The sequence below is a fragment of the Cyprinus carpio genome, chromosome A9, assembly GCF_018340385.1.
Source record: "Cyprinus carpio isolate SPL01 chromosome A9, ASM1834038v1, whole genome shotgun sequence".
Taxonomy (NCBI): Eukaryota; Metazoa; Chordata; class Actinopteri; order Cypriniformes; family Cyprinidae; genus Cyprinus; species Cyprinus carpio.
The window spans coordinates 23,945,154-23,964,333 of record NC_056580.1 but is presented as its reverse complement, the minus strand read 5'-3'; the positions used below and the strand labels follow the sequence as shown (position 1 = coordinate 23,964,333).

General features: G+C 35.8%; 1 protein-coding gene across 5 annotated transcripts in view; it reads left to right on the top strand.

The window, feature by feature from the left end:
• LOC109105329 (zinc finger protein 385B-like) overlaps positions 1–10,579 on the top strand; it is a 117,327-nt gene extending 106,748 nt beyond the window's left edge. For all 5 annotated transcript variants that reach the window (XM_042764197.1, XM_042764195.1, XM_042764196.1 and 2 more), the window contains 5 exons: positions 2,507–2,678; positions 6,220–6,531; positions 7,994–8,178; positions 8,431–8,532; positions 9,454–10,579. In XM_042764197.1, coding sequence (XP_042620131.1) covers positions 2,507–2,678; positions 6,220–6,531; positions 7,994–8,178; positions 8,431–8,532; positions 9,454–9,666 — 984 coding nt within the window. In that variant the 3' untranslated portion in view covers positions 9,667–10,579. The remainder of the gene's footprint in view (positions 1–2,506; positions 2,679–6,219; positions 6,532–7,993; positions 8,179–8,430; positions 8,533–9,453) is intronic.
• The last annotated feature ends 8,601 nt before the right edge of the window (positions 10,580–19,180 follow it).

Sequence of the window (19,180 nt, the reverse complement as noted above, 5' to 3'; positions counted from 1 at the left end):
AGGAAAAAAGCCGTAAAAACTCTTCTTTGGCGGGGAAGCGTTGTCCTCTAAAAGACGAGATAACTCGTCAATGCCAGGGAAAGAGTTAAATAATAGCAGAATGAACTTTCACCCAGAAATGTGTGAATATGCACAAAACATAAACAGGTTTACAAACCCATTCTTACTTTAGAAGAATTTACAGAGAAATTCATGCTACTTGTGTTCCATGAATGAGGCCCAGTGATTGCTAGAACTAAGCTGGAAGACCCTTGATGTTATAAAGACAGAGTGTGGATGGTTTTTGTAAATATTTGAATGGATGTACACACTTAGCTTGGGAGAAAGTCAATTTATAAATGTCAAGTGCACTTAATCCAGGTCACAGGAGCTGCTACAAAATGCCCCGGGTTGTCACATCATTTTCTCCTGTCACTGTCTGCAGCAGTGTCCTGTGTGTCATTATGACTCTCATGCCTGTCACTTGAACAAGCAATCTGTGCTGTTGGTGCGATGGGCATTACGCACCTCATTTTGGCTTGGTCTGTCTTTCTCTTTCTTCTGTCTTATCATATTTCATGTTTTTTCCAGCTCTGAGTCAGATGGTTCTACACACATTCAAAAGATCACAAGTAAACTGCTGTCATTTTGTCTCCATGACAGAAAAAAAGAATCAAAATCATTTAGACCCTTCTTTAATCACAGCGCCTTTATGCATGCTTTGTTGTAGAGGTTCTTTTGTCTGTCTGTTTGTGTGTTTGTTTTGATCAAATGTATATATGTATTAACTAGTAAAGTTAATATGTTTCTTTCAATAGAGGCACATCCAATACTGTTCTGAAATCACTGACCTTATAAAACGTCAAATCCCCCATATACAGGTTTAAAAAAGGTGTGTTCAGGCTGAATTAATAAATACATTTTATTTGTTTATTTAAAAAAACATAATTATGAAATAAATATTATATAGTATTTAATTTAGAATCATTTTAATGAATATTTTATCATTATAATGAAATGTTTTTATAATTATGTATTTATAAATATTTTATGTATTTTTAAACATAATATATGTTGTATATTAGGTCATTAGTATTTTCACCAAAAAAAAGTTTTAGGCCAGTTATTTCTGTCTTGTGTCAGTAGGAGATTTCAGTTTACATTTCCAAACATTCCTTTTGCCATTAATTGAAATAATCCAGAGAGATTTTTGTATGCACAAGGAAGCCAGTGCTCCACACAGAGATCTGATCTCACCATCATCCAGTCTGTGTGGAATGACATGAAGAATCACAAAAAACTGAGACAGACTAAATCCAGAAAAACTGTGGCAACCTACCTGCAAAACTATGTGCAAGTGTACCAAGGAAAAAAGCAAAGGGTGGTCACACCAAATGATTATTTGATTTAGTTAAAAGAAGTTAATTGATAAATAAAATCTATTTATAACATTATTTTTGAAAGCGTCATCGCTTTACAGCATTTTTACTTAAACTTTTCACAGTACTCTAGTTTTGCAGGTAGGTTTCTTGAAGTGTATTGGAGACGTTGCCACAGTTTTTATAGATTTAGTCTGTTTTTGTTGTTGTTGTTGTTTTTTATTCATGTCATTCCAGATGGACTGGATGATGCTGAGATCAGATCTCTGTGTGGAGCACTGGCTGTTTACAGACTCCTTGTGCATACAAAAATAAATAGATTTTAAATTAAATAATTATTTATAAATAATATTTCTTTATTGTATATTTCTTATTCTTGGTCAGTTTGAACGTCCCTTACCTTGGATCTAAGTTCTTGAATTATAATGAAAATCTTATTGCATTAAATGTTTATCTCATAAATGAAGGACAAAAATTAATACAAAGCAGTGACATTCCTGTAAATAGCTATTTTAAGCACCTAGAATACCCCAAACTTTGAATAATCTGCAGTAAAAACCTCTATGAGCGGTGCTGTCTGACTTTTCCTGGCACTGTCAGAAATCCTTTAAACTTGCAGTTAGTGAACGTGACAGAGTTTCAGCGTTTGGAGAGAAAATCCATCTGCAGGTCTTTTGGGACTCTCACTTTTGATGTCATAAAAATGAGAAATTGAGCTCCTAATTCTTAGCAGTCAGATATTTAAAGGGGGCTCCTAATCCCTCATAAGCACTGTCTCTCTCCCGCTCCATCTCGCTCTATTTAAGTGTGAAGCAGTCATTTTCCCTTTAAATCTTCACTTGGAACTAAGGATATGAGTAAACTCTCCATTAACGGCCTCAATGTGTGCCAGCTATCGACACCCATTTAGTTTTCTCCAATGAGAATCAATTCCCTCCTGACAAACGGTGTCGGTCTCTATTTCTAAGGCTCTGGAAAACTCGGTCATCTCAATCTAATCATTACCTTGATTGGAACAGTGCCTGCTATTGAAAGCAAGTTTGAGGTGTGTGTATGTGTGTGTGCATGTGTGTGATTGCAGTCCATGATGGTAGATGCTAGTATGAGAAATGAGCCTGATTGGATGGTTCATTTGTTCTCCTTTGTAGAGCCAAGCCGAGGCGCACTACAAAGGCACTAAACATGCCAAGAAGCTCAAAGCACAGGAGTCCACGAAAAATAAGCAGAAAAGTCCAGCCGCCCAGGACAGCGGCGCTAAGACAATCACCACCACCACTTCCTCCTGCACTGCAGTCACTGCCAGCTGCTCTGACCAACCAGGTTAATAGCTCCTTTTGTTCTTGCTCCACATCACCTGTCCCGTCCTGTTTCTCCATGTGTGTTTACTCCCATGCTTTTCTCTCCCACGCTCTAACCCCCAAACCCTGTTTACGCTCCATCTATGTGCTTGTGTTTGTGTATACTGTATGTAGTCATATTTTTCCTCATAAAAGCCATTTTAGGATGACCGGGGCCATCCGTCAAGCTTAAAAACGTGCTCGTTGCTCATGTGCAGAGGTAAGGTGCAGCCCTGCTGGGGCAGTAATCAGCCATATGCTTTATCATGCTAACAACAGATCACTTTCCTGCAGCTCTGTTTGCTTGTTTCATCATGACCTGCATATTGAGTTTCCCACACATGATCTTTTTGTCTGTTTTTGTGTTGCGTTTAAATGTTTAATTATGGAAAACGCATACAGAATTGGAACAGGTCGGATGCGTGCTGGGATGCTGTTGTTTTCTTTTTTTTCTTCCTCCCTGGCCTTTGATTTGACTGAATTAGATTTGTTATATTTCAAAGAACATAATCATCTGATCTTTGCTTCACGCTGTGACCCACTCAATTTCAGGCCCTTGTGTCTGATTAAGAATCGAGACCGGGATGAACCAAGACACATGCCCTACAGGGTGCAAATCTGAGCCAGTGCATACTTTCCGAATTCGCTCGTTCTCTAGCTGGAGACAGACTTGGGTGATTTATTAGGCAGTGGTAGTCTTCATTGATATGCAGTGTCTTTGCACAAATCAGGCCAAATGAATGTCAGCCTGATTCACAGATGGCTTATGGGTCCTTGCTGTCACACCGTCATAGTAATCCAACGTTGAGCTCGGACCGAGACTCGGGAGGGGGGCTGCTGTTGCCGTCTCTCCCCAACCCCTGGCAACACACAATGCAGTCAGATTTAGTTTACATGGGAAAACTTCAAGCACTAAATCATTAAAATTGCTAGCTCCAGTGTTTTACATAAGAGCCCGCTTTATGTAATGTTTCAGAACTCTCTGTGTTGGATTATGTGTGCACAGGGTGTGTGTGTGTGGGGCGGGGGGGGGGGGGGGGGGGGTGTGCACACGCTAATCGCCCTGTTGTTGTTGTTATTGTTGTTATTTTTTAAGATCCCAGAAATGTTCTGCACTCACTGACTTTCTCAGAAAGCATAGAGCAAGGTCGTTTTAACATTGTGGTCACTGCTTGATCTGCATCCAAACAAGTGCCAATTGTCATCACTGTGGCTCTGTTCCAAAACCTAGGAAGCTGCCTACGTAGGCTGTATTTTAAGGCATTATTGACACACTCTTGTTCCATAAGGTAAAGCATTTTTCTTAGCCAAATACTAAGTCGGAATTTTACACTAACAATATGAATGGTGACAGTAAAGATAATGTTTTAAACATTTCAGTTTCAAATAAATGCTGATCTTGTGAACTTATTGTTTATCACAGAATCCTGTAAAAAAAAGTGTTTAAAATGTATGTAAAAAATGTTTTTATGCATTCCCTGGGAATCAAAACCTACAGTATTATGTTTGAGCTACAGGAAGGACTTATAAATATTTCTTTAATTCAGTTTAATTAAATTTAATAACAAAAACTGTTAATTAAAGATTATTCTAATTAAAAATGGACTGTTGTACCCAATATTTGTGTGTGCTGCTGTCTTTGTATGTTTTTTTATGAAGAGTTGCTGCCTATATTGGGGGTTCCAAACTGGCTTAGGAGGCAGCTGCCTATGTAAGCTATGAGGAAGCTTACTAGGTTTTGAAACAAAGCCTATGATTTCTGTTAGTTTTGAAAAGTTTGCCAAGTAGTTGGACTTTATCTCTGATCTATTTTCTTATTCAGCTACAATACGTTCTTTATGACTCACCTCAAAAATATTGAGAACAAGAACAGAGAGGCATATGTCTCCACGTCTACCTACCATGCTTTGGAAGATTTGAAATATAAACTCAAACTTGGATAGAGAGAAAAACTGCAAAAGTGCAGCAGTTCCAGCCTAGAGGTTCAGGTTAGTGTCAGCCGGTGTAATGTCACTGTACGGGGGAACATTAGACTGTTCTGGCTGCTTTGAGCCCTCTGGGAGAGAAAAAAAAAGCATGAGCATAGAGTGACATTCATGTAAACCAGCGAAGTATTCCCTCAGAGGCCTGTTAGAGAGTGGGTGGAGAGTACAGGCATCCGACATCAAGTGCTTTTAGAGCCTCCCGTGGCATGTAATGCAATGACAAGGGCGTAAGGGTGGTGGGCGATCCAGGGGTCACGTCTGATCACATTACAGCATGCGGGACACGAGCAGTCACTGCGGCGTTAGAAAGGAGCCTGACTCAGTGTTACTCATCTGACATAGAAACTAGAACGCTTGCCTGCAGTGAAGGGCCTTATCAAACCCAACCACACAAATTGGTTAAGAAAAAAAATAAATAGCAGGGTGGAGTTAAATAATATATATATATATATATATATATATATAATCTATAATATATATATATATATATATATATATATATATATATATATATATATAGTATATATATATCTATTATATATATATATATATATATATATATATATATATATATATATATATAATAATCTATTATATATATATATATATATATATATATATATGTGAAGTATAATAATAACTATTATTATTATCACTACTACTACAACATGCTTTTAAAGACTCAAGCTTCTATTTTGGTTAAATGAAGGAAGACGTTTGAGGTTATAGTTGACTTTTAATATGCTTCTTATTTTTAAAAAAATGTTGCATGTACACTATAGAGCAGAAAAATGTGTAATAATAATAATAATAAAAAATCTTTGAAAAGTGTAAATAATAATGTATTATTATTATTATTATTATTATTATTATTATTATTATTATTATTATTATTATTATTATTATATGCATTTATATGCTATTCTAATATAACCATCATTTTTTATTTGAAAAATATCCATTAAACCTCAGAAGTACATGATGCATATTGACTATAGAGCTTAAAAATGTATAAAAAATGTGGTGTTGTTATTATTATTATTATTATTCTGTGCATTCACTCAAATCTAATTACACCTTTTAAGCTTTTATTTTGGTGAACTGAAGGAAGGCATTTGAGTTTCTGCTTATAAGTCACTATATTTTTTTTTTGTTTGTTTGTTTGTTTTTTCAACAAAAAAAGATCCAGGAAACCTCAGAAGAATGTGTGCATGTAGACTATATATATTTAATTACATCTCAGTTTTTTGTGTTTTATTAATCACACTAGTCCATAAAATCATTTTCTTTTCAATTAATTGTGTAGCCCTAATTTCTTTATTAACGTAGACATAGCTTCTTCACCTAAGTCATCTGATGTAGAAACTAGAGCACTTGCCTTGCAGTGAATGACCTTTTATCAAACCCACAATACTGGAAAAAATAGACAGGAAGGAGTCGAAAAATATGCCAGTGCACAATACAACATGCTGAGCCCTTCACCACTAACTGTCAGATCTGCTCTTTCCTTGTTTCTTTCTCTCTCTCTCATGTTCCCAGAGGAAAGTGCAGAGCCACTGGCTACGCACAAAGTCCCTGCCTCCCCGCAAGCCTTTGTGCCAGCTCCCGCTGCGCCTGCAGTGGCATTAGTGCCCAACACTTGCAAGACGGCACCTGCGCATGCCAGCCCACCCACTGAGCCAACAGGACAAGCAGCGGCCCTAAAGAACACCTCCAAACCAGCAGCACTGCCAACGGCCCCGTCAGAGCCCAGCGCGGAGTCCGAGGAGGAGAAAGCCAAGAAGCTCCTGTACTGTTCGCTGTGCAAAGTGGCTGTCAACTCCCTCTCACAGCTGGAGGCACACAACACAGGTGTGGAGAACATCTGCCTCTGCATCGCAGTGTCTTTCCCACGGCTTTCCCATGGTTATGCATTCTTCTTTATCATAAATGTTTCATAGAGTGACCCTCCGGGGCTTGGGAGTGTGGAAATGTACTTGCAGCTAAGACATAAATCAAAACCAGCGTAGCAATGTGAGGATCATCATTGATAATGTATGAAGAACTGGAAAATGTAGATGGGGTTCCCACGATCATGGAAAATCTGGAGATATTGTGGAATTATAAAAAAAAAACAATTTCTAAGCCTGGAAAATTCATGGGAACTAATCAAATATTAAAAAGTCATGGACATTTATGTAGATCGATATGCATTTCATTTAGTTATGCTCAGCTTTAAAATGATTCATCTGCAAGAAATTGTCTTTTTTAATGCTTAGAAACATTATCCAGACACACTGGGAGGAATATGTTCAGATGTGTGGACTGCAGTCAGACTAGTATTAATATATTCATATTTTCCATGCTTTTGATGACATTCACTATTTATTTCAATATTTTCATATTTTCTCTGAATTGGCTTAAAAGGCTTTATTTCAATCAAAAGAAATAGTATTTCAACCAAAGGCTTGAATTTTGGCAAGTTGATTTAAAAAATGCAAGAAAAATACAGTAAAAACTTTTCCCCAATTTTTTTTTTATTTTTTTATTTTTTTGCTACGTGAACATTAAGAAGAATTCTATAAGAATTATATACAGTAATAAACAGTGATCAATGAATAACATTGAATCAGTCATTCAAAAGTCTATAATTGAAACAAAATACAGTTCAAAAGTTTGGGGTCAATATTTATTGTTTTTGAAAGAGTCTCTTCTGCTCACCATATATTTGCATATATTGCATATATTTGATCAAAAAATCAAGAAAAAAAATGTAATGTTATGAAATTTTATTGCATTTTCTATTTGAATATTTATATATATATATATATATATATTATATATATATATATAATATATATAGTATATATATATAATATATAAATGTAGTTTATTCCTGTGATTCAAAGCTGAATTTTCAGCATCATAACTTCAGTACAGGCCTTTAGAAATCATTTTAGTATGCTAATTTGGTGCTCAAGAAGCATTTATTATTATTATCCATTTTGAAAACAGTTCCTGCTTAAAAATTTTTGTGAAAACTATCATTTCAGTATTATTTGATGAGTGGAAAGGTCAAAAGAACAGCATTCATTTGAAATAGAATGCATTTGAAAATTTTTGTAACATTATAAATATCTTTACTGTTACTTTTGATTCGTTTAATGGGTCTTTGCAGAATAAAAGTTTTGTGATTTTAAAATGATTCCCTTAAACACAGTTCGAACTGATTCATGGAATTAAATCGAACTCTAATGCCTTTGCTGATTCAAATAAACAGTGTTAGAAATTAACTTTAGCCAGAGAAAACATCCTGCTTTGTGTGTTTCATCAGGTTCAAAGCACAAAACAATGTTGGAGGCGAGAAACGGAGCTGGACCCATTAAATCGTACCCCAGACCTGGATCCAAACTCAAAATTCAGGCCACACAACTTAGCAAAGGCTCAGGCTTACAGAACAAGACGTTTCATTGTGAAATCTGTGATGTCCACGTCAACTCAGAAGTCCAGCTTAAGCAGGTATTCAGTTCAGTTTCAATGCATCTTTGGTTGTACAGTGTTTATGCAGTTGACAACAAAATGTAACGCATACAGTGATGAATAATGAAAGCACTATAGATAGTAATGTGATTCTGTGGCTAAATCTTACCAAATTTGCAACTTGTACTTCCTCTTATGCAATTTAGGCTTTGGTAATTTGGTTCAGTGTTAAGTTTGGTCACAAATGTTTCGGTTGCATTGCAATGGTAATGAATTCTGTTTTCTTCACAGCATATTTCCAGTAGGCGGCACAAGGACAGAGTGGCAGGCAAACCCACCAAACCCAAATACAGCCCTTACAACAAGCAGCAGCGGAGCTCCGGCTCTCTGGCAGTAATGCATTATTTATGCTCTTTATAATCAAGTGCTTTCATCAAGTGTTACTCGCATCTCAAGTATCAATGCTGTGAGGAGTTTGTTGCGCACTTTCTAGACTGACAAATGCCTTTTTGGGATGCTAATGCTTCACAAGGACGCTCGCTTGTCATTTTTCAAATTACATGCAAAATATGTTTGATACAACTTACTGTTTGTAGAACAGTTTGTGAAAGAACTCCCTCCCTTTACTGTCGCTAGCTCAGACAGGCTTCACAGAATGTCACACATAAATGATTTTCCTTTTTTATTTATTTAAATTTTTTTTTTTTTTTTTAAGTGTTCCCTGCTTTCTGTTTACCATATTTGTGGATAATTTATATAAATCCCATTTGAAACTATCCAAACTTACACATCCATTATCAATTAATAGACTTACTCTAGAGACTTATTTTAATACTTTACACATAACAACAACAACGATAATAAATATAATTACAATTGTTGTTGTTGTGGCTATTATCAGTAAATAATAATTATTAATAATTATAATAATAAGCAATTATGGTGTTATTATTAAAAATAATTGCATTTATAGTTACAATAATTATTAATTATATGATGATTATTATTATTATCATCAGTAAACTATTAAAATAGGTATAAATAATAATAATTATAGCAATAGTTATAAAATAATAATTAGTATTTTTAAAATATTAAACTATTATTATTGTTCTTTTCACAAATATATAGTATATATTATAAAATAGAATCACTTAGTCTCAGTTTTTAATTACGTCTCAGGCTTTTGTGGTTTATTATTCACACTAGGCCATAAAATCAATGCCCTTTCGATTAATTGTGCAGCACTGATTTAATTATTGACATAGACACTGCTCTTCCAAAGTCATTCAGTGATTTGTCTTTTTCCTCCAGGCCAAACTCGCTCTGCAAAACGACTTGGTGAAGCCCATTTCACCGGCTTTCCTCTCCACAACCTTCTGCCCCACCACAGTCCCGTCCATCTCCCTCCACACCCGTCCTAACACCTCCATCTTTCAGACGGCCTCGCTTCCACACTCCTTTCTCCGCGCCGCTCCGGGACCGATCCGACCCACCACAGGCTCCATCTTATTTGCTCCTTACTGAGCAAGCGCCCACATCAGAGCAGTTGTTTCTTGAACTATGCCACGCTACGGCTGAATGCCGAAGTGCAGATCTTGAAACAGTGGTGTATTTATTAAAACTTTATCCTCAACTGTCCTCACCGTCACAAAACCCAGGAAGGATGTCGTCTTTGTGAGGGCTTTTGCATTTGAAACACTAAATATAAACAAGAAAAAGTGTTGAACTGCTTCCTGAAAGACTTGAATTATCATGGTCTTCCTTTTCAACTCAACCATCCAACTCCAGACAAGCACATGTCTTGAGGCGCTGTCGGAAACAATCCCAAATCTTACCGTAGGACAGTACGTGTTCAGTCAATGGCTTGATGTTGTCAGGGAGCCTGTGATGCAGTTTTTGGCCTGTGTCTTGTATCGTGTAGTCAATAAGCTCAATCACCAGTACTTCAGTGCCGCCCACTCTTTCCATTTTAACAGGAAACACAGCATTTCTCTTCACGTGTGTTCAGGTTCCTCTTTTCGTCATATAAGTAGATTCAACCTGTTTTCATCAGGAAACAAACTCTCTTTTGTGTAATAGGAAAACCGTGGGCCTTTCATCTCTCTGTGATATCCTTATTAGTCACGAGACTGTAATCATCTGCAGCTCTCTGATGATGCAATAATGTATAGATCATTACATATTGATATTCTCCATAGTGTATTTAATGTTTACCTGCCAGGTTGCAATATTAATTGTATTTTATGAGCTGAAGGAGGCACTAAGAGAACTAGGTATTTGGTACATTATTTTTAGAGATCATTTCCATTCACTGAGAATTCTTTTTTGTTTTGTTTTTTGGCTTTGGAATTTCATCGTCCATAGTATAAATGTATGTATGTATGAGAGTCTGTACATAAAGATACTACATTTTCAATAAAATAATATATTTCAATGATTTCTTCATGAATTTATACTGTATATTACTTTTCATGAATCATTTTTGCTCATATGTCTAGTGAAGTGAATCCATATCACATGAACCATCTTCATTTTTAATTTCAGATACTTTTTTAAATTGTTGTTTCTACTGTACATTTTTCTTTGAGTTCATTTATTTGCATTATATTACATTATATATTGTGATAATAGTAAATGCCAAGCACAATGTGTCATTACTATTTATTTGTTTTGACATTTTTGTTCACCACCTCACTATCTCTCCCATATTGTAACTTCATTTGTCATGATAATTTGCCTGTGATTATGTATGCAATGACAACTGCAATAAGACACAGATCGGGACGTCTGGCCACTGATTGCTGATATAATGGGACTGCCCTACACCTCTGCTTTTCAATAGGATTGTGATAGTAGTACTGGCTGACAGATGTCCAGCTCGGTGCGAGCAGCTTAGAGATGCTCAGCTGACCTGTAGCAATGTCACCCTTGGCATTAATAAAATTATGCTGGTGCATTCCATGTACAGTACTTTTAGAGAGGTAAGTCAGAGGTTACATTTCAGGATGGCTAAAAGAAAACCAGTCTCAGTTGACCGGGGAAGGAAATTAACCATTGCTCAGGGCATAAATGTCACCAAAAGTGGGTGATTTTTTTTTTTTTTTTACTTTATTTCTCCCAATAATGTTTTTGTAAGATGATATTAAAATGTTTAGTTTAATGGTCAAAGCTGTGTAGTTTTTATTGTGCATAATGAAATGTGGTAAAATAGTGAGAGATGTACAGCTAAACCAAGATGAGGGGAAAAAAATATAAGGATGGTCAAGTTTACCAAAGTTACATCAGTCCAGTAAGTGTTAATCTTGAAATATTATTAACAGTATACAAGTTATTCTTACATTTACTTAATAAAAATGTGTGAAGATTTCACAGCAAAAAGACACATGCACCACGACCTGAAGGAAGATGTATTTACAATTACACTAAATTGCCAAAAAATAGTATAAACTATCAATCAGACGATAGAACGCATGTAGTAGATTGTGCACAAGAGTGTTTCTGCAAAGTTTTGATCATGTTGATCATCTAATGGTTTTATATAATTCACACAGAGAATTTTTCTTTCAGTTAAGTGACTCAGTTTAAGTATTTGACACAAGCACACACTGAAAACAAATATTCCTACATAAAAGCCCTGAAAATTAATTCTAGAGCATAAATATTGTAATAAAAAGTTCATTTCTGTCATTGACTTTGTCAGTAATGTATTTGGGTTGTGTATTCTATGCTGTAACTTTGATGCTCCGGGAAAGTGCACAGATGAATCCCAACAGCAAAGGAGAGTCATTTTGAGAAGAATGGGCTCTGTGTGGAGCTGGTGATTGGTAGGCGCCCATCTCATCAATTCTACAATAGCTTTTTCCCTTTTTAGCTTTTTTTTTTTTCTTACTACAGTCAGAAAGGTAGTGCGGCTGCTGATCCAAAAAGAGGGTTTGCTGAAAGGATTGAAGATTCTCCAGATGTTTCATCCACAAAAGCATTCATCTACAGTACAGGCCTACATCCAAAAACATATTTGCATGTTAGATAAAGACATGTTTAACAGAATTTACATGATGTTCTCCACTGACTCATACAGCGCTTTTGATGCAGCAGCCAGATTATTTTAAATTCCCCAATTATTTGTGACATTTTCTAATTTTCAAAGTACTCAGAGAGAGTTATGCGTCAAAGTCGTTGGGTCCAGGCTGAGCTGTAACCAAATAGTGAGTCATTTTGGTAAACGATTATAAAAGTGTAGGATAGATTGTGTAAGATGCTTGCATAGTTTCATACACTATACTTGTGTCTATGTGTAGGTTCTGTAATCGGTGTAAAAAAAGAACAGGAATTATTTTCAGAGGATATCGCTGGCTACAGCGGCGTGTTCACTCCAGCCTTATCTGAAAATACATAAAGAACTGCTGGCAGTGAACTAATGTAATATAATACGTGGCCACTAATGCTGGCTGATTGTAAATCCTTTTGAGTGACAGTGGGGGTCTATTTGAGCAGCTAGTGTGTGTCTTGTGTTTGAACTGGACTGAGTATCCATTTCTGTCAAGTATAAATCAGCCGTAGAGATCTTTGCATGGAGACCACATCGTACCTTGGAGGCTGAATCTGTGAAAAAGTGTTGTGATCAAATAGAAGGGCAGCTAATTCTCACTGTTTGCTCAGCATTTCATTAAGAACTGAAATTATTTGTCTTCGACAGAAACCATCTCCTGTGACCTTCTTTGACATGTTTGAAAAATGTTATCGTTCAGAGGTAATTTATTGCCTTTAAATATCATATTTGTGTCAAATGTGTCTTTTAATATCCTTTCAAGTGCAAAAACGTACACAAATGTGACCCTGGACCACAAAACCAGTCATAAGTCGCACAGGTATATTTGTAGCAATAGACAAACAACATTGTATGGGTCAAAATTATCGATTTTTCTTTTATGCCAAGAATCATTAGGATATTAAGTAAATATCATGTTCTATGAAGATATTTTGTAAATTTCCCACCATAAATATATCAAAAATGTATTATCATTGGTAATATGCATTGCTAAGGACTTCATTTGGACAACTTTAAAGGCGATTTTCTCAATATTTAGATTTTTTTTTTTTTTTTTTTTTGCATCAACAGATTCCAGATTTTCAAATAGTTGTATATCAAATATTGTCATATCCTAACAGAATCTTATGAGAAACGTTTGGGTTCAAAATATTTGAAATCTTAAACTTTTAATTGCAAACATTCACTGTAAAGCAAAAAAAACTAAAAAAACTATCAACAACTTGTAAAAGTTTTACAGACTGAACTTATTTCAGTGTATTTCATTAACTGAAATAATGTTAATGTACCAAATTACTAAAATTCGATTTTTATGCCGACAACCACCTTAAAAGCACCAGTGGTAATCAGAAAGACACATGATTAAAGTTCATTACAAGTAGCTTTTTTACAAGCTGAGATAAATACTAAAATATATAATGTTCCTGGTGTCATACACAAAAATACAAAATGCAATCATAGCAACGTGACTCTAAAATAACACAGTAAACATTATTTTAACAACATAAGATGTAACATAAAACCCTAATTTACATAACTGAAAAGAAAAAAACTAAAAATAAACAGTGAAAAACCATCAAATGTGAGCTGTCACACAGAACTCTCAATTTAATTGTTTCTTCACTGTAAATTATGAGATTATGTTCTTTTTGACTTAAAAACTATATTGAACAGTATTTTACTGTAAAATGACTCTGAAATGTACCATTAGGTCTATTACAGTTTATTACTGTAAAGAGTAAGACAATTCCATTGACCAATGAACAGGTTTTTACTGTAGCAATTTTACTGTCAAAATTACGATAATTTTTATAATTGTATAGTAAGTATTATTATATTGTGTTGGTATCAAAGCAAATGTGAACACACGTTAAGCTGCATGTGAGAATACTAAGATCTTTTTCTCAGGAACATCATCTGTGGTCCTGTCCCAAATGGCACCCTAAACCCTTGCAGTCTTCCTCTGAGTCCACACTTCTGTGACATAATGCTGCTGCCATATCATAATTAATTTCATAAGCTCATTTCATACTAACAATTCCCCTCTGCTCACAAGCACACAACTTGAGCTTGTTTGTATTCAGCTTTTCTCTGACAAGCACTCTCAAAATCCTTGTGTGCCAGCATGTTAACTAATTTAAGTACACTGACTATAAGGCTGTTAGTGTAAATCAAGCTCACTGTCGCTTACTGCAGCAAGACACTTTAACATTTTCACAAGGGCTCTTTACTAATAAACATCAGTCAGCTCTGCTTCGGATCACACGTTAAATGTACTTCACATCAATAAAGCTTATAAGATGGCTTAAATGTGTTTATAAAATGTATTTTGTTGATTGGTTTAGTGTGAATCAAGTTTTTTCCAATACTACAAACCAGCTAGTATTCCAGTATTGACCATTTCCATCTTTCACCACAGCTATATGCAAGTGATTTAATACATTCCTTATAAAGCAAGTCATTTCTCATGTAGCAAAATAAATGAAATTACTCACAATAGCTTGCTTCTTGTCATTAAGTCTTAAATGTAATTAATTTCGCTTTGTAAGACTGATCAATACTGGTTTTCAATATAAAATGACCTATAATTCAGTGCCAACCAACAAAATTACATTACATTTAATCCATCTGTGTACAACGATGAATTGATTTCATTCAGACGTGTTTGCGAATTTTCAATTTATTTTTGTAAATTAGATTTGCAAGATAAATTGGAAACCCATGAGAATGCTGGAAAGTGCAGAAACTTTGTCTGGAGTCATAAAGGCTAGTTTACATTCTACATTATTAAATAAAAGTGTTCTGCATACACAACATGAGGTAAGTCAATTCTTGGTAATCATCTCGGTAACAACCAAGTGTAGAAATTTTCCATTCAGTGCTAATTTAACTTCTTATAAATAAAACAAGACTGTAAATAAAATGTTAAATAGAAATGGAATTTATAACAAACAGGCAGACAAACTATAAAAAAAAAATAGATTAGTTATTTTAACTGGGCGGGACTTTTTTGGCTCATGTACCTGTAAAGCGGGCCTTCACTTGTCTATCAAAAATGGGATTGACCCTTTTAACTGGAATTCGATACTACAGCCACAATAGTATGGACATTGCATTCTCACATCCCATTTATGTAATGAATTAATTTTCGTTGCTATCTATTAGAATGTTAATTCACAACTGACTGAAAATACACTAAAATGTGCTATTGATGAGCTTTTATGGCCATTTGTAGTCGCCAGGAATGGATCCTGTCAGACAGAGGCTCGAGCGCGCCCTCTGTTGACTGCATTTAGACTGCTGTTATTTAGGTGAGTGTTTCAAACTACTGTCTACTAGATAGATAGATAGATAGATAGATAGATAGATAGATAGATATAACTTCTTCAAATACAAATTAATCATACATCTAAAAGAGGACGATCGAGAGCCAATTTCGCTGATGCCTGAAGAAAAAAAAAGGGAACAACACTAATGGTGGCTGCACTGGACACACAATGTGAGTCTCAGTAAAAACCTCTGTGTGGTGAACACAGATGCCCTGCCAGTGTGCTCTTGTCACAACTGTCCCCAGGGGTGACAGGCAGTAATTACGTGATATCAGCACAATTACTGCGCACTGCAATGAGAACAGTATGTGCTGGCCCGATCTTTGCATCTGCTCATTACCGCAGTAAAGCTCGTTGTGTAATCCAGCGGCGGCCGTCTGACTTCGGTGACTGCATAACATTTCCACCGCCATCCCATTCAGCCCAACAGCTTTATTTGACCAACAGCTTTATCTCGCCAGATCATTGAAATTCAAGTCAACAAAGTGTATTTATCAAATGCACCAGTGGCCAAACAACCTGTTCAAAGCGTAATGACAAAGCTGACTTCTAAAATACAACTGTTCAGTCATGACGGAAGATTTCTGAAAGGTTTCCAAATATGTCCAGTTGTGATATATTTCCAAAGATTTGGATCAGCTTGTTTGTTGGCAATGATGAAAATAAATGTTTCAGAAGAGCAGCGAAAATGTAAAAGTTTATAAAAAAAAAAAAAAAAAAAAATGAAAAACAAGGTTACTGGGCTGAAACGTATCCTTTTATTAAAACTGGAGAAAGAGACATTTCGAAACATCATTTCAACGTGTATTTTCGCTTTTGCCACACAATCTTTTATGTCCTATAAGCTAAATGTGTCTTATTTACGCATGTTAATCAGTGCAGCTTTCAGTGGGAGGGCTGACTGAAGTTATTAAAAAATTAACATGGATGAATGAGAAAGTAAGAGCGGGATGTGTTTGATATTAAGAGGAAATATTAAAATGCAATAAGCTGCAAAAGAGAACTGAATACGCTACTGGATGCCTGTGTACGCGCTTCAAGTGGAACACAACACGGACCAGCGGTCAAATACACGCAACCAGTCTCAGTGACGTCAAATGACACGTGTTCTAAATATTCGTAAACATAACCCGGTTTTCCCAGTAGCCCCTCACTGCAGAACACAAGATCCAGGGGGCGTGGTTGGATCCACATCTAGTGGGTGGAGATTGGTAGGTTTAGGGGTGGATATGGGTAGGTTTAGGGTGGATATGGGTAGGTTTAGGGGTGGGTTTATGGATGAGGGGGTGGAGACGGGTAGGCTTAGGTATATGTAAGGTGGGAGGAGTTGGATCTGGTTCCAACCATGCCCCCTGGATCTTGTGTTCTGCAGTGAGGACCATCTCGGTTTTCCCGCGGAATTGGGGTACTTTAACACTGTTGCCAGCGGGTTGTTTTTCATGTCCGCCAGGGCTCAATAATGTGATATTTTGCCCCTAGAATGCGAATTTTACCAGGGGAACCTCGTCAAAAGACGTGAATTTTACCCACCAGAACATGATTGTACAGGTAGAACTCCCCTGAACGCAATAGGGCTAGTTTTGGGCTAGTATTGAGTAGCAATTGGGTGGGTTTTGTTGTGTCTGTAACTGCAGGACGGAACGGAAAGGTAAGTTCAGTATAGTACTTTTCTTCATGAAGTTTTGCTCGGGGAGTCTGTGCCAAGCTGTTCGAGGTTTTTATTCATTCATTCATTCATTTATTTTTGTCCAGTAAGTTACTGAGTTCTACACGCTAGCGGCGCATCTTATATAGCGCATATAGCATAGACACGATCCTGCCTTGGTTAGAATTCACAGCAACACTCGATGATGTAAGCACAGACAGTGCTTGTTCTTGTTCTTCACTCATTCACTCACTCACTCACTCACTTATATTTGTTAGTTTTTAGTTGTCTAGAGTGGTGCTTCCCAAACCTGTGCTGTTAGATAAAGGAGACATACAAAAGGTGCAGGGCAGGGGGGCCTCCAGGACAGGTTTGGGAAGCACTTTTCTAGAGACCCTGATAAATTTACATTTACTATTACTTATAAAGTTACTGTTACCATTAAAACATGTTTTTAATCTCTCTCACACACACACACACACACACACACACACACACACACACACACACACAAAGGATTCATCTTTGACACAAGTGACAAGCCCGAACAGTTTCCAATTAACAGTGACTCAATGTGCAAACAGAGACATCTAGTGGCATCTTTCTATGCCTTTTTAAACCTCGATAATTAGGCTACTCTGAGCTAATATTATTACCATAGCAACTGAATCTATCAATGTTCTTCTATTTTTGGAACCCACACAACATAGGATGTGGGCCCACTTATCTTCATTTTCCTTTCATGCATCTTCAAGCGAATTTAAATGAGTCCGTCATCAGTTAAATCATGATATTTATGTAATTGTTTGATCTATTGCATTATGTTTATTAACACTGTTTATTGACACTAGTATTCAGTGCAAATTAGTATGTTTCCCAAATACACCACAAAATAATTTAGAAATGCCTCTTGCATTACTGTTTACAATCCACAACATCATGTTTTCATCTTGAGCCAAAATTGTTGAGAAGGGCAAGTGTCAAGTCTATTCTTCTTATTGTAGCATTTGGCAAAGGTTTTTTTTTTTTTTTTTTGATTGCTTGTCAGTTCTACTAACTGATAGAAGATAAGAGAGTAATGAACAGCATGTGATTATGATCGAGGGGAAAGTCAGCTATACACAGCATCTTTGTGGAGTGGCAGTATAACATAACCACAATATACCAATACATTTTTGAACTTCAGATTGAGCAGGAATTATATATATAGCCACAAGAAAACATAAATATGCATAAATGGCTTGTATAAAAACTGTGTACATATAGCCTACTAAAGAAAGGGGTTTACACTTTGCAATGAATGTTTATTTGAAATGCCAATATTTCACTTTAAAACAGATACCTGTAGTATATGCTTGTCTTGTAATTTAAGGAGATATTTCTATAGAAGTGTACACTGGACTTCAGAAGTATGATCCTTTCAATATTAGACACTATATTAAACCATCTTTTACAATTTGAAGTCATACAAATTTCTGTCATTTATTAAACAGAATGTAATGTTTTAAAGTGAGACTACAAAACAGCAACCACAAAACAGTATACATTTACATTTTTACATTTAGCAGACGCTTTTATCCAAAGCGACTTACAAATGAGAACAATAGAAGCAAATCAGATCAACAAGAGAACAACAATGGTATACAGATTCCTTTATCAAAATCTAATACTACAGTAGCTCATTTTTGTGCTGTTTTCCTTTCAAAAATGTTATTTCCTATGCCAGTAACCAGTATTCCAAAGAAAACGTGTTGAGTTTAAAACAGAGAAGCTAATGATGGAGTATGAACTTCTAGATTCTACATGCCAAATAATATATTTACAAACAAATATGTGCAAAATGTAGGCTACACCAAAATCTTTGACTAGAAACTGACACACTGTAAAAATCCTTCTTTCTTTCTTTCTTTTCTTGTCAGAATATTTTTGTATGTTAATGTTGTATGTTGTTTACTTGTCTGTTATCATCTGTTTGTTTCATTTTGTAACTTTGAACTGACTTCTTAATATAAAATA